Source organism: Nuphar pumila, chromosome 3 (assembly GCF_984573655.1).
Source record: "Nuphar pumila chromosome 3, dmNupPumi1.hap1.1, whole genome shotgun sequence".
In the NCBI taxonomy this organism is placed as follows: domain Eukaryota; kingdom Viridiplantae; phylum Streptophyta; class Magnoliopsida; order Nymphaeales; family Nymphaeaceae; genus Nuphar; species Nuphar pumila.
Window position 1 is genome coordinate 40,724,227 of NC_143251.1, and position 15,643 is coordinate 40,739,869.

The window sequence follows — 15,643 nt, forward strand, 5'->3', positions numbered from 1 at the left end:
TTTATATCGAAAACACATGATCCAGGTGTGGATTCCTCCTAAATCAACTATGGCCAATACATTTATGGGGTCGTAACTGCAAAAAAAAACACCGATATGGCAGAAAAACCTATTTAGCAAGTATCAATTTCGCACCTACCCATTTATCTATCTATGTATATGGGGGGAGGGGGGTCCAGTTTCTTCCTAACAAAAAAAGGTTCAGTTTCTTGATATTTCTTCCCTTTTGCCTAGAGTCGCAATCGGGTTGGGCTCGGTGTGGATCAAACCTGAATCCAAAATATAAATAATAAATCCAAATGTGAATTTGGATCTGAATCAGATATGAGGATGTAAGTTTGAATATGAATCCAAAATACACGATGTAATATTGGATCCCGAAAATATTGAACAAAAACAAGCTATTGACTTGTAAAACAAATGTAATCAGGTCAGGTTTTGAATCAGATCAATTCTTGATTTGAATTAAAATGATGATCTGAATTCAACCCGAATCCGAAAGTAATCCTATTAAGCAGATCCGAATCTGATCCGAAAGTATGCTCGGATCTTATTTAAAGGATCCATTTCCGGAAAAAGCATGTATGATCCGGATCGGATATCCGACCATATCGGATCCGTTTGCAGCCCTAGTACCCCCAACTTCTGCCAGATACGGACCAGCATAACCAAGTCGACGCGTATAGCCAAAATTCGCATGTGCGAGTGGTGGGATCCGCACGCTATCGGCTCTAACATACGTGCTTCCCCGCGCAGAGAGAGAGAGAGAGAGAGGAAGAAGAAGGCGCCATGGCCGTACGGAAGAGGTCGGGACCGCCGCCGGCGTCGTCGTCTATGCCGAGCCGTCCGGCGGAGGAGGGGATCGACGGCGGATCGAAGCCCCAGCTGGCCGCTCCGTCGCCGGAGAACCCGCCAATCGTCCGGCCGAAATTGGGGGAGATCCTGGCGATCTCCGTCGCCTGCCTCGCCCCATTCCTCTACCTCTTCTTCTTCCACTACGACATCGACCCCGAGATCAGGCGATCCATCCTCATTAACATGGCGATGAGCGCCGGGGGCTTCGTCGCTGCGCTGACGCTGATTCCGGTCGCCTCGCGGTACGTCCTGAGGAGGAATTTGTTCGGTTACGATATCAACAAGAGGGGGTCTCCCCAGGGAACGATCAAAGTGTGGGTCCTCTTTCTTTTTCTCGTTTTTTTTTTCTTTAATTTGAATTTTTTAGATTTGTCTTCATGTTGATTTAATTAGTGAACTTTTGATAATTGTTTCTTTTGTGCGTGCATTCGTGAAATTGGTTTCTTTTTTTTTTGTGATTTCATGCTTATTTATTAGCATTTGGAGCGATTTGTTAGTTAGAATCTGGGTTTTTATGAAATTTTTATGGAATTTTGATGTTTCCTTGAATGCAATTTGATTTTTAATGTTTTATGAAATTATAACAGTTTTTTTATTACTGAAATTGTTTAAATTGTTGAAAATATTGAAATGCAGTTTGATTTTTATGATAATACTGGAATTGTTGAATGTTTATGTTCAGATTATAGTTGTAACGCATTTATTTGTACTGTGCCGCACACTGCAATGCCCAGCTTATCCTGGTTTTCTGGATAAATTGGTCTATCCAAAGAACCCTTTAGTTTTTTTTTTTTTATGACGAAGGAAAACCCTCACCGGAAACGGATCACTTATTGGGTCCGCGTCCCTGCAAGGTAAAACTCCGGGTTGAGGACATGACCACCCAACCTTACGTCCCCCAACCGTGATAAAAGCAACGGCAGCCCCCATGAGCCAGCGGGATTCGATCCCGGGCCTTCAGCTTGACGCTGGACCCCGCTGACCACACGGTTTCCAATGTTCTCATTTATGGTTCGCTGATATTTAAAACTTTTCCGATTTTGTCTTTGCTTGTCGTTTGCTATATTTCAGTGCTTTTGTTGCAATTCAGTAATACGTTTTGTTTGAAATAACACGATGCTGTTTCTTGAGAACAATGGATTTTACACAAAATATGCTATAGCATCCCATCCAACAGAATTATCTTTTCTTCTTCACAATAATGACTTGTAAGGGGGGAAACGTTTTATTTACAGAAGGAGACTTGGTAAATTTACTGCATCTAGATAAATAAATTATTTCTTTTTTATTTTCGTCTTTTTGCTTTATTATCCATTCTGTTGTTGGTGGAGCTAAACGTGACAAGGAAATAAAAAATAGAATACTTTGCTGAATAATAAAAATTGATGCCACTAGGGTGGTCTTACTTCATGGTTGATTCTGTGGGGATTTCTACATTGATCAAATTTTTTGATGGTACCTTCTTTTTTGCAGGCCTGAATCACTGGGTATTGTTGTTGGGATTGTATACATGGTTGTCACAATTGTATTCCAACATTTCAACTTCACTTCTGATTCTGAGGTAAGTACCTGGTGTAAATGTGTGTGCCGTTCTTTTTTTTGTGAAAATATCACTATTTCTCGATGAAGATTACTTTTCCCAGAGTGATCTTATATAATTTTTTTTCTAATAAATGTTTGGTTGGTGCCTTCTTTTTAAAATAATTCCAACCACTTTGAAGACTAATATAACTGTTTTCTAGTGCCTTAATACCTTATGCATGTCTCAGCATGAATTTCTCATAAAATTGTATCATCCTATGGAACACTTTTCTTCGTTCTTAGCAGCAAATATACAGTTAATAAGAAATTGAATGATGGATATGGCATATATATAATGTATATGATTGCCAAATGTGTTTACCTATTTTCTATTCCTTTGTGCAGTGGCTTGTCGAGTATAATGCAGCATTAGCCTCTATCTGCTTCATGCTTCTTCTTGGGTTTGTTGATGATGTCCTTGATGTCCCTTGGAGGGTGTAAGTTACCTGATACTTGTTAACAATGTTTTTAATCATTTGCAATACCATATTATGATGCATGCATTGTTGAATTGATTGACAAATTTGACATCTTTTTATTTTTAAGTTCTTATTTATTTTTGTTTATTTATGAAAACAGAAAATTGTTGTTACCATCATTTGCAGCACTACCCTTGCTGATGGCATATGCTGGTCATACAACCATCATTGTTCCAAAACCTCTGATACCCTATGTTGGATTGAAAGTTCTAGATTTAGGTGAGTGGATTCATGTATATTATTTTACTTTGTTTGATAGAATATAGTTTTGCATATTGAATCATGATGTTGCTGTCACAACACTTTTCTTTTTTTACATGGCAAAGGATGAATATGATGTTTTCCATAATCTTTGTTCCGTTAAGTTTGTTTTGCTATAATATGTGTGTGACTGTGTGTATTTGTTCTTTATTTTCTTGATCAGAGGCTTGTTTATCTTTTTTCCCGTTCAAGATGTGCTCCCTAACAGTAACAGTTTTCTGCTGATATATCTTGTCTGACATGGTAAAAGAGCTATTTCTTTGCAGTTTGCTTTTTTGCTTCCGGATGGGGTGTGTTTGTATCAGTGTGTTCTTTTCCTTCTATTCACCATTCTCACCTTCTCAGATCCAGTTGATTTAATTTGGATGATGTTTTTTCACTTTGCAACCACATACCTACATATTCAGTCTTATCCATGTGGCAGAAAATAAGGTTGATAGAAAAGTTAATTCATTGGCACCATACTTTATATATGAGCAGAAAAATTGAACAAATAGCATATCATTCTGAAACCTGGCTGATACCAAAAATATAGGGCAAATAACAGTTACCGATATATCATGATACTTAAAGAAAAGCTTTTTTCTTTCATGTTTCTTTACCTATATTTACCAACTTTTGTTAGTTTTCTATATAAGTTATCCTTCTGGATGGGCTGGATTATGAAAATCTTGCTATTTTCTATGGGTTGTTATTTAGAATGGCAGAAGGGGTTGAAATGTTTGAAAATTTATGATTTTTGAGGTTGGTAATTTTTTTTTGTTACACCTTTGTCAATTATTTAAGCTTTATTTTTTCTACTGTTTCTGTTATCAAATTGTTTGTATAAATATATTTATATATCTAATGAATTAAAGATGTGTAATCAATATATAGCCAATATCCAATATTGTTTGAGTTGTCAAAATTTTTGTTTGTGCATGATATATATATATATATATATAGGGCCACTAGAATCTGTTAACTGGAAATCTATGAACTGGAGTATGAACCTAGATTTTCATGGGTTTTTTTCTTAAATTTCACCATACGGATATGATCTAGATGCTTGGCTTTATAGAAACAGTCTCTTGGATCATCCAATTACGATGCATAAGGATCTTTTAAGGTTTGAAAATCAACGGGTCAGAATTTTAGTAAATATCCAAGCATCCAAAAATCACATTTTTCATTGAAAATTCATGATCCGGCAGTTGATTCCTAGCAAATGGACCACGCCAAATTCCTCTGCAGGTTGCAAAAAAAGTATCGGAATTGCTAGTTCACACTCCGGTTCACATATTTCCAGTTAACATATTCTAGTGACCATATATATATATATATATATATATATAGAGAGAGAGAGAGAGAGGTGGTAGCTGCTAACCTCTTTTCTGGCTAATCGAGCTTTTGAAGGGTTTTTTTCCATGTTTTCCATAAATCTGACTGTACATATGTGTTCTACATGCTTGATTTTATAGGAATTGACTATTGGATCATCCAATTCCGATACGCAAGTAGGTTTTTATAAGGTTTAAAAATTGATGGTCTAAGATTTTCATAAATATTCAAGGCTTAAAAATCATGTTTTTATCAAAAAAAACATGATGAAAGTGTCGTTCCCTAGTAAATTGACCATGTCAAACACATTTGTACGGTCAGATTTAAGGAAAACATGGAAAAAAAACCCTTCAAAAACCCAGTTAGCTGGCAGCTAGAAAAGTGGTTAGCATCTACCACCTTCTATATTTATATTGATATTTATATTTATATTGATATTTATATTTATATTTATATTTATATTTATATGGGTTAATATTTGGTGCCTTTGAAGGCACCAAATTATATGGAACTATTGAGCTGAAAATCATACATTCAAGTTTTATCAACTCAATGTGACCGCATAGATGTGGTCAAGAAGGTTTGTTTGCTAACGATCAAGCCTTGGATCATGTTATTTCAATCCAAAAATATGAGTTTTCGAGTCATGAAATTTTAGTGCATTGTGGACCGCTCACTTTTGAAGCCCTTAAAAAACCTGCTTATGTGTCACAATTATATGATTTAAAACTCGTTTCCCACTAAACAAACATTTTAGATCACATCCATAAGATTTAATTTACAAAAAAAAACTAAAACATATGATTTTCAGCTCGATAGTTCCATATAATTTGGTGCCTTTGAAGGCACCAAGTATTAACCCTATATATATATATATATATGTGTGTGTGTGTGTGTGTGTGTGTGATGAACTAAAGGTGTAGTTAAGATATCCAATATTGTTGGTAATTAGTAAATTGCCCATTTATTAGCTTGTGGTTGTGATTGGCGGTCAACATGCTAAATATAGTATCTTCTACACTTGATTTTGCTATTTTATCATTAACATGATTCAGTCATTAGAAATTTCTCTTGCCACTGAAGTTTTGATGTGAAATGATCTTAAGAAATGTGTTTGTGAAGTGCTCTGAGTTTGCTGTCTTTCTAGTAATCATTCTTCCATTTATCTGATGAGTTTACCTGTTGTATGTGTGCACAGGTTGGATATATAAAGTATATATGGGACTTCTAGCTGTGTTCTGCACTAACTCTATCAATATTCATGCTGGTTTAAATGGTCTTGAAGCTGGACAAACAATTGTTATTGCATCAGCTGTAAGAATGATTTAGCTACGTTTAAACTGGGTGCTCGAAATTTGAACATAACTCCATTGTCTTGGTACAGGTTTTGATACATAACGTGATGCAAATTGGACGTTCCTCAGATCCTCAATATCAGCAGGCACATGCATTCTCTATTTACCTCATGCAGCCACTGCTAGCAACTTCATTGGCTCTCCTTTCTTATAACTGGTAACTTGATGCCATTAATTAGACATTTGCTTCTGAAAGCTTCTAATGCAACAAGATTTATTTATGACCTGGAAACTCTAGGTATCCATCTTCAGTTTTTGTTGGTGATACATACACTTATTTTGCTGGGATGGCATTGGCTGTGGTTGGCATACTAGGCCATTTCAGGTAAGCTTCCCATATCTTTGTTTTGCATTTTTTAAGATGTGTTGCTTCTATATGTCAAGCATTGCCTATCAAAATCAAGATCTATGTGCCTGTTATTACCAGATTCAAGTAGTTGCAGCATTGAAATTCTCAGTGTTATTAAACCGAAATGTCACTAACTGGCATCAAGATTGCAATATATTTGCAAAAATGGGTGCATCACCATAGTCTATTGGATGCCTGTGAGGCTGCAACTCTTTTCTTGTAATCTTCAATTTAATCTTCAATATGCAGATTTACTGCATAGTCTTACATGAATAAAATCCTCATGGTTTCTGTGTAAAAATATTAAATTGCATGTTTTTTTATGTTTGCTGCTTTTTCAGTTGTATTTCTGTAACATATATATGCTCTGAATGATTATGTTGTTGAACTATTAGGTGATCCCCTTTTCTATGATTCTGTATTTGTTTGCAGTGAAACTCTCTTGTTTTTCTTCCTTCCTGAGATTATAAATTTCCTATACTCGTGTCCTCAGGTATTCCTCCATTTTATCTTTCTGTAGCTTTTGTTTGTCAGTTGCAGAATGGAATGAATTTCATTATTTGCATCTAAATTCCCACTTTGCTGGGTTTCTTGACAGCTTTTTAAGATCGTTCCATGCCCACGACATCGTCTTCCAAGGTGATTATCATCCAAATTGTTTTTCATGAACTCATGGTTTGCTTTGTTATGCTTTCTTGCATAAACTTATTGCCATTATATAAGATTGAGTAGGTGATACGTTGGTTCTTGCAGGTTTGATCCACAAACTGGATTGTTGACTGGGACCAAGGACATGAACCTTGTCAACTTGTTCCTCAACCTGTTTGGTAAATGTACAGAAAGGGCTCTCTGCATTCGCCTACTCATTTTCCAGGTATCTTTTTTGCGCTACTCAAGTTTCAGTCTGCGTATCAGTCATCTGAGTTCTGTTTATTTATATGCGTATATGCATTACCGCAGGCCATATCATGTCTCTGTTGTTTCGGGTTGAGGCATCTCCTTGCTGGTTGGTATAAATAATGCGGCGTGATCCGAATCTTGGGATTGGCAAAATTTCATGCGTAGGAGGGAACACTGCATTGAATTGTGACATTCAATATCTGGCTTTGACAATCCGAGCGACATTTCTTGGTGTTTGATTTCTTAGCTCCCCAATGATGAAGGAAAATCAGTTTGTCTCAATTTGTTTTCTTATAAGGGCTTCACTCTGTTCATCCCTTAAGAGTCGGTAACTTTAATCTAATTATGTAACATTGAAGGCTGATGTAGAGAGTTTTGGAAGATTTTGACACAACCTTTTCATTTCCTTCCAAATTCTCCATGTTAAGCACCGGTTTAAGTGGTTTTCTCCCTGGCTTCAAGTTCCACATGAGTGGATGTGTACGCACACACATGCACGTGCACATGCACACACAAATGAAAGGGTGTTGTGGGTTCTCCCTAGAACACAAATTTGCATGTTCCGGTGTGTATAGAGGAATATCTTGGGACCCATGATAATTCATATGCCAATGTTACCCACGATGATTTTATAATAAAATAACATATAAAAAAAGGTAGATGTGCTTTTGATGGAAATGTCTTTCCATAAGATAGATATGCGTTGGACAAAAATGTTTTCCCGCTCCTCGTAAATAGATTTACACGTTTTGCTTTTGCTTTTAGCTTGTGTTACAACACATGGCTGCCTTCTCGTTCCTGCCTTGTGTTTGATAGAAAATATTCTCGAGTTCGTTCCTACCTCGTCAAGATAACTATAAATCGAACGACTGGTTTGATCATTGGTGGGGCGTCATAGAGGGATTTGTCGGTCATCTCTTTTTACAGTCATCTCTTCTTCTCCATTTTCGTTAGGCAGTATGAAAAAAAGTAATGACGCACAAATATTTCAACAAGTGTCATTAAAGCATGGTGAGTACCTTTCCATGTCATCATGTTATTGTTAAAGAACGTATGTCATTGTGAGTGTCATTAAGGCGTTGTTTTGTTATTGCAGATAGATTTTATCATTTTGACGATTGGAAACTTGAAGATATTTGTAAGACACTGGGATCTGTTGACAAGAATGCTTGGTTACAGATGCGTGCAAGGGTCTCTACTCCATTCGGTATCGTTCATTCACTCAGTATATGCAATATAATGCAAATCGTGATTGTAGTAACATGTATATCGATTTTTAAGATATTGTTTTGTTTGTTAATATCGATTTGTAATATATTATGCTTATTATTTTCTAGTGTCGATTTGTGAGATATTGTTTTGTTTGTTAATATCAATTTGTAATATATTATGCTGAATTGTTATATATTGATTTATAAGATATTATGTATTTTCTAGCATCAATTTGTGAGATATTGTTTTGTTTGTTAATATCGATTTGTAATATATTATGCTGAATTGTTATATATCGATTTATAAGATATTATGTGTTTTATAGTGTCGATTTGGTGATATTGTTTTATTTGTTAATATCGATTTGTAATATATTATGCTGAATTATCGTATATCGATTTTGAAGATATTATGTATTTTCTAGTGTCGATTTGTGAAATGTTGTTTTGTTTGTTAATATCGATTTGTAATATATTATGTCGAATTGTCGTATATCGATTTATAAGATATTATGTGTTTTTTATTGTCGATTTATGAGATATTGTTTTGGTTGTTATCTCGATTTGTAATATATTATGTTGAATTTTTGTATATCAATTTGTAAGAAATTATGTGTTTTTCAGTGTCAATTTGTGAGATATTGTTCTATTTGTTAATATCGATTTGTAATATATTATGTTGAATTATCGTATATCGATTTGTAAGATATTATGTATTTTCTAGTGTCGATTTGTGAGATATGGTAACTGGTTGTTAATATTGATTTGTAATATATCATTTATGTCAATTGGACACTAGAAAACACATAACATTTTACAAATCGATATACGGCAATTCAGCATAATATATTACAAATCGATATTAACAAACAGAATAATATCTCACAAATTGATACTATAAAACACATAATATCTTACAAATCGATATACAAATTCAGCATAATATATTACAAATCGATATTAACAAACAAAATAATATCTCACAAAAATCGATATAATATCCTATAAATTTATAGTAGACATCGTGTTAGAAAGCAATATCTGCAAATCGATGATAAAATATCATAAAAATCAAGAGAAAAAATCCTATTAATAGCTTAGAAATCGATATTAAGAATCAAAATATAAATCGATATTAAAAATCAATTTATAATATATTATGCGATATTATATCAATTTGTAAGATGTGTCGATTTACAAGATATTTGTATTATGATTTTGAAATGTGTGCCTGCATAATTGACATTGTTGCGATTTGCCCACTTGAGGTGGCGATTTGCGTATTCAACACACGTGTGCCAGGCGCGTAATTTTGGTTTATGGATCAATGTGAATTTTGTACACAGTCTTACAAAATTTGTATACACAACCTACAAAATCAGTTACAAATGTCTATACACAAAAAATTTATTATGTTCGGAAAATTAAATGTTGAACCAAAAATTGATATCTCTCTCTCTCAGCAGTAGAACGTAACCCTCTTCACGTTATCCTTAAGAATAGGTAGACATTTAAAACGGCTTCCTCTTACTCCTGGGGGGCTCGCATCCTTCGTTGCTTTCTAGGTAATCTTGCAGTCTGGGATTTTGTATCCTTCGCAATTAAAAAATCCATCAATTTTTCACATAGTTTTATGCGGAATTCAGGTATATCATCCTGAAAAAAATATCGAAAGTCAGACCAATATAGAAATGTAGTCAGCAATAATATAGGATAATAAAACATATTTAAGTGTACAGCATAAAACAGTGAATTTTACAATGGTGAATTTTGGTGCTCGTCCATAGTATATTGCTTCAATATACTTTATTACAAAGATGCCACAATCGATATCATTATTTTGTAAAGGAGCATCCTCTGCGACGTGAAGCCTCCACGGGCAAATATCGACACCCAACATGTCTCTGAAAAATCCAACCTGTGGTTTATGCAAAAGCAAGTAAATTTTGGGCTACGGTAGAAGATATGGTAATCTTATAGATAGAAAATTACTAAATGCACAATGTCACGATCTACACCAATGTTATAGTCCAAGGAGTTGTATAACCATATTTTTTGTTTTTGTACATCCAACACGTATAAGACTCAATTCTTTTTCGATTGCCACAATGTAGGAATCAATATCTGAAAATCGATGTTAAGAATCAACATATAAATCGATATTAAGAATCAAAACAATATCTTAAATCGATATTAGGAATCAACATAGAAATCGATATTAAGAATCAGAATAATATCTTAAATGGATATAAAAATTCCTATTGATAACTTAAAATAGATATTAAGAATCAGCATAGAAATTGATATTAAGAATTAAAATAATATCTTAAATCGATATCAAGAATCAACATAGAAATTTATATTAAGATTTAGAACAATATCTTAAATCGATTTGGAAATTTGTATTGATATCTTAAAAATCGATATTTAAAATCAAAACAATATCTTAAATCGATATTAAGAATCAAAATAACATCTTAAATTGATATTTAGAATCAGCATAAAAATCGATATTAAGAATCAAAACAATATATTAAATCCATATGCAAATTCCTATTGATAGCTTAGAAATCGATATTAAGAATCAAAACAAGATCTTAAATAGATTTAACATTTTACAAATTGATATGGGCACAAACATTTTCACTTGACGAAAAGTCTGTCATTTGGTTATCGTCACCTCAGTATTGTAGTCCATCTAGAAATTCAGTCGCCTATGGCATTCAGCGGACGATACTCTGTTGAATGAAACAGTAATAATAGTAAGTTTAAAACACGCAGGTACATTAGTAAATCAAAAAAAAAATAAACATATAAGATAACCGATATACCATAAAATAAGGGGTGACAACGTGGACCGATATGGTTAATCCCTTGCTTTGAATATACATGATGAAATCGTGCATAGTCTGTTTACAACAAATATGCACTTGTTAATATACATGACCATAGCATACGTAAATGTATAATTGATAGTGGTTTCATACATACAAAATTACTGATAGTGTGTCCTGCAAATTCATCTCGCATCCGGTTGATGTTCTCTTCGAGCACTTTGCTGAGTTTTATGGCATCTTGTTTTGTGGATGTTGCACTGAAATTAGCTGAATATTCAGTAAAAGAACTGTAGTATTATATTCAGTAAACGAACTGTAAATGACATAAAAAAGATGAAACAGGTTAAAGGAATCGAATGTGCCCTTTTTTGTGGATGTTCGACTGAATCGCAGTGTCTTTCTTCGACATCACTACAGTTTTTGCGACGATGATGGTTAACTAAAACGTTAGTTTTTCTGTTCATTGCTCACGAAGCAGGAATAAAACGTCGCATGTTCCTTGCTCTTAAAGAAAACGTCTTATGTTCCTTGCAGAACAAACTACTGAAGTTAGGCGACGTTTTATTTCACATCGTTTCACGTCTTGCCCATTCTTAAAAATTATGCCCAAAGAATATAATAAATAAATAAATTACATTTCGCATTAATTAAAAGACGTCATTTCATTTGCTAGTATCATCAAAATGGCGTTAGTACGTGTAAATGAATGGCACATTGCATAACATCAGTAGTGTGTCAGATGACGTTTCCCTAAACTCTAGACCCTAAACCTTAAACTAATGTTATGTGACGTTCCTTGCACTTAAAGGAAACGCTATAAATAACAAACCCTAAACCAGTAACTGTTTAACGATTAAGCAAACCTAAGTACAAATCGTGGTAACTTCATAATCGCTATACCTAGTAATCGCTATTATAGGAATCGCTATACATAATAAACTCAAAACTAGTAATCGCTATATGATTTAGCAAACGTAAGTACAAATCGTAGTAATTTCATAATCGTTATACCTATTAATCGCTATACTAAGTAATCGCTATCACAAGAAACACTATAAATAATAAACCCTAAACCAATAATCGCTATACGATTTAGCAAACGTAAGTACAAATCATGGTAACTGCATAATCGTTATACTGAGTAATTGTTATACTAAGTAATCGCTATCACAGGAGATGCTATAAATAATAAACCCTAAACTAGTAATCGTTATACGATTTAGCAAATATAAGTACAAATCATGGTAATTGCATAATCGCTATACTGAGTAATCGCTATCACAGGAAATGCTATAAATAATAAACCCTAAACCAGTAATCGCTATACAATTTAGCAAACGTAAGTACAAATCATGATAACTTCATAATCGCTATACTGAGTAATCGCTATACATAATAAACTCGAAACTAGTAATCGTTATACGATTTAGCAAACGTAAGTGCAAATCATGGTAACTTCATAATCGCTATACAGAGTAATCGCTATCACAGGAATTGCGATACATAATAAACCCTAAGTCAGTGATTGCTATACGATTTAGCAAACGTAAGTACAAATCATGATAGAATTATATAATTACAAACCTAAGTTTATGTAGTCATGTCGATTTTTCAATGGCACTTCTGTGTTACACTTATTAAGGAAAGAATTATATAATTACAACAAAGAATAATGGAATTACAACATAAAATTATCGGGATACACAAATCACATATGTTTATTCACTGGCACTTGATGACTCAGATAGACATACAAATTGTCACTTTCTTTGCCTTGGTGGAGTCTCTTTATTCGGTGGCCTCTTCGTTCTCTTGATCTTATTAAACCCACTGATAATCATCTCAACCAATGACCCAATTTATCTTCGCAAATTCTATACGTCCTTTCGTAACTCCTTATTCTCCCTCTCCAGCATCACTAACCTTTTGTCGGATGATACATTCTCTTTTAGGAGCCGTGTTTGCTCCTTATCGTGTACTAAAGAGGGAATCACAGAAAGTGACAAAGGGACATGATGAACGTTATGTCTATGCTGGAAGACGACATGCTCGGGGATAAGAGTGTCCTTACTTTCATGTTGCTTCTCCTCAATTTGTCGATTTCGATGCATGGGTTGCTAATATTGTTTGAAATAGTTGGGGTCATATTGTCGTTCTTTATAATCATATGGTATGGCACGAACACCTCCTTTGTTTCAGCTATCCAATTGTTTCCTGAAGCGTGCGTGCCAATTCACGTTCTTGGCCCCACCACTATTCATCATTCTTCTCAATAGCACAAGCACTTTTGGTACCGACTGTCCCAAGGCAGCTTGTAGGAGTACTCGACTATCATGCTGCTACTCGGCTTCACATTTGCTAAAGAGTCAAATATCGCAGACAGATAGTCTCGCAGCCACAACATCTTCATCCTTGTCCTTCCCATCTCCATATGGTCTCCAGACAACCTGTACAATCAAGATTATGGTTTAGATATAGACATAATTATTCATGCAAAATGCTTAATGCGATAACGATTTGTACAAAGAAAAATAAAATCCTAAAGCGATGATTACTTAAGAATGCTGAACATTATAACAATTTATACTAATAAAAGTTAGATGCTATGGAGATAATAATTTATACTAAGGAAGACAAAATCCTAAAGTGATGATTACTTAAGAATGCTTAACATTATAACGATTTACGCTAATGAAAGTTAGATGCTAAGGAGATAATGATTTGTACTAAGCAAGACAAAATCTTAAAGCGATGATTACTTAAGAATGCTAAACATTATAATGATTTACGCTAATGAAAGTTAGATGCTAAAGAGATAACGATTTGTACTAAGAAAGACAAAATCCTAAAGCGATGTTTACTTAAGAATGCTAAACATTACAACGATTTACGCTAATTAAAGTTAGATGCTAAGTAGATAACGATTTATACTAAAGAAGACAAAATCCTAAAACGATGATTACTTAAGAATGCTAAACATTACAATGATTTTAAACCATTTACCTCATTTAATTGCAGTCCATCTAAAATGAACTGAGCATTTTTCTCCTTGACATTTATTGAAGTCCACTGGCCGATCTTGGGAAAACTATAAATTGCAGGGTCATACTGAGGATGCAAGGCGATAATATGCTCACATGTTCAGGACTACAAAATTAATATATTAGTAAGACTACAACCTTCAATGAGCTTAGTCTACAAGTATTAAATACGTAATAAACAAATATCTGAACAAATGGCCAAAAACCCCCGACGGTTTTCGTACCCTTACTCACACGGTAAAGCTGACTGTACAAGTGTGCGAGCATAATAGCACCCCATGCTCAGTTGTTGACTTCATCTAAGTCTTCCAAGAACTGCAGCCACAACTAACTTATTCTCAAACCAGAACAATCGGAAAATAAAGTAAGTCCAAAAAAATAAAGAAGGAAGTCGCGCAACTCTTGGTCAGCTATTTCAGATACACATACAACGGACCGGCCTTCCCATTTATTACGGAAAAAATAAACTTTTATCGATGAGAAATTGCTTCTACCAAAAATACACTCACATCATTCCTCCATCGGCATTCCTAAAAGGGTCATGCAATTGTCCCTTGGGTTATAGTTTGAATCGCGTGTTAGGACAGCACTTTCATGGCATTTAAGACCCGTAATTTGTGTCACATCTTTTAGGGTCATGGTGATCTTAAAAACTCCAAACTGAAACATGTTTGTCTTATGGTTCGACTTATTGACCAGGTGGATCATGGTGTTTCAGCAATTTTCAAAATAGTGTTGGTCCAGAAGGCTGCCGAAGTGCATCTTTCGTAATCGGTCCTTTTGATATTCACTCAGCTTTTTATACCACGACAGAACTACAAGCCACTGACACTGCCCTTTCAGCTTTTCATTTGTTGCTCTGCTTCTCTTTTGACCTGCCTGTAACACAAAATATTAAATTATAATTAATCGTTATACATAGTAATCGTTATCGCAGTAATCGCTATACATAGTAATCACTATCACAGTAATCATTGTACAGAGTAATCGCTATACAGAGTAATCGTTATACATAATAATACCTACAACAGTACATCGCGACATCCAATAGTGATTAACGTACCTTGGTCACACTTTTCTCTTCTTCATCTCCTCCCTTCCTTTGCTTTTGTATTTCTTCCTTCATTCGCTCTTTCGCGTCCATCCTCTGCTTTTTTTCTTTCCCTTTCCTTCTCTTCTTCCTCCCTCTTTCTTTCTCTTTCCTTCTCTTCCTCGTCCTCCTTCTCCTTCATTTGTCTTTCCTTCTCTTCCTCGTTCTCCTTCTCCTTTATTTGTTTTTCCTTCTCTTCCTCGTCCTCCTCCTCCTCCTTCCTTTGTCTTTCCTTCTCTTCCTCGTCCTCCTTCTCCTTCCTTTGCCTTTCCTTCTCTTCCTCGCCCTCCTTCTCCTTCCTTTGTCTTTCTTTCTCTTCCTGGTCCTCCTTCTGCTTCCTTTGTCTTTCATTCTCTTCCTCATC

The 15,643-nt window shown here is 34.6% G+C and overlaps 1 protein-coding gene across 1 annotated transcript; it reads left to right on the forward strand.

Annotated features, from left to right (window-relative positions):
* The first annotated feature begins 675 nt into the window (after positions 1 to 675).
* LOC149842680 (uncharacterized) lies at positions 676 to 7,554 on the forward strand. The gene is made up of 11 exons (XM_089999352.1): positions 676 to 1,169; positions 2,329 to 2,416; positions 2,782 to 2,873; positions 3,016 to 3,134; positions 5,695 to 5,810; positions 5,881 to 6,008; positions 6,090 to 6,176; positions 6,633 to 6,693; positions 6,799 to 6,839; positions 6,954 to 7,074; positions 7,161 to 7,554. Exons 1-11 carry the CDS (start codon positions 790 to 792, stop codon positions 7,218 to 7,220), a joined length of 1,293 nt encoding a protein of 430 aa, XP_089855478.1. The 5' UTR covers positions 676 to 789; the 3' UTR covers positions 7,221 to 7,554.
* The last annotated feature ends 8,089 nt before the right edge of the window (positions 7,555 to 15,643 follow it).

Bases quoted from the DNA above. Each gene is read 5' to 3' on its own strand.
- LOC149842680 (XM_089999352.1), top strand. From the start codon at position 790: ATGGCCGTACGGAAGAGGTCGGGACCGCCGCCGGCGTCGTCGTCTATG. The intron at 1,170-2,328 runs GTGGGTCCTCTT...TCTTTTTTGCAG, and splicing joins CCCCAGGGAACGATCAAAGT to GCCTGAATCACTGGGTATTG. The intron at 7,075-7,160 runs GTATCTTTTTTG...GCATTACCGCAG, and splicing joins TTCGCCTACTCATTTTCCAG to GCCATATCATGTCTCTGTTG.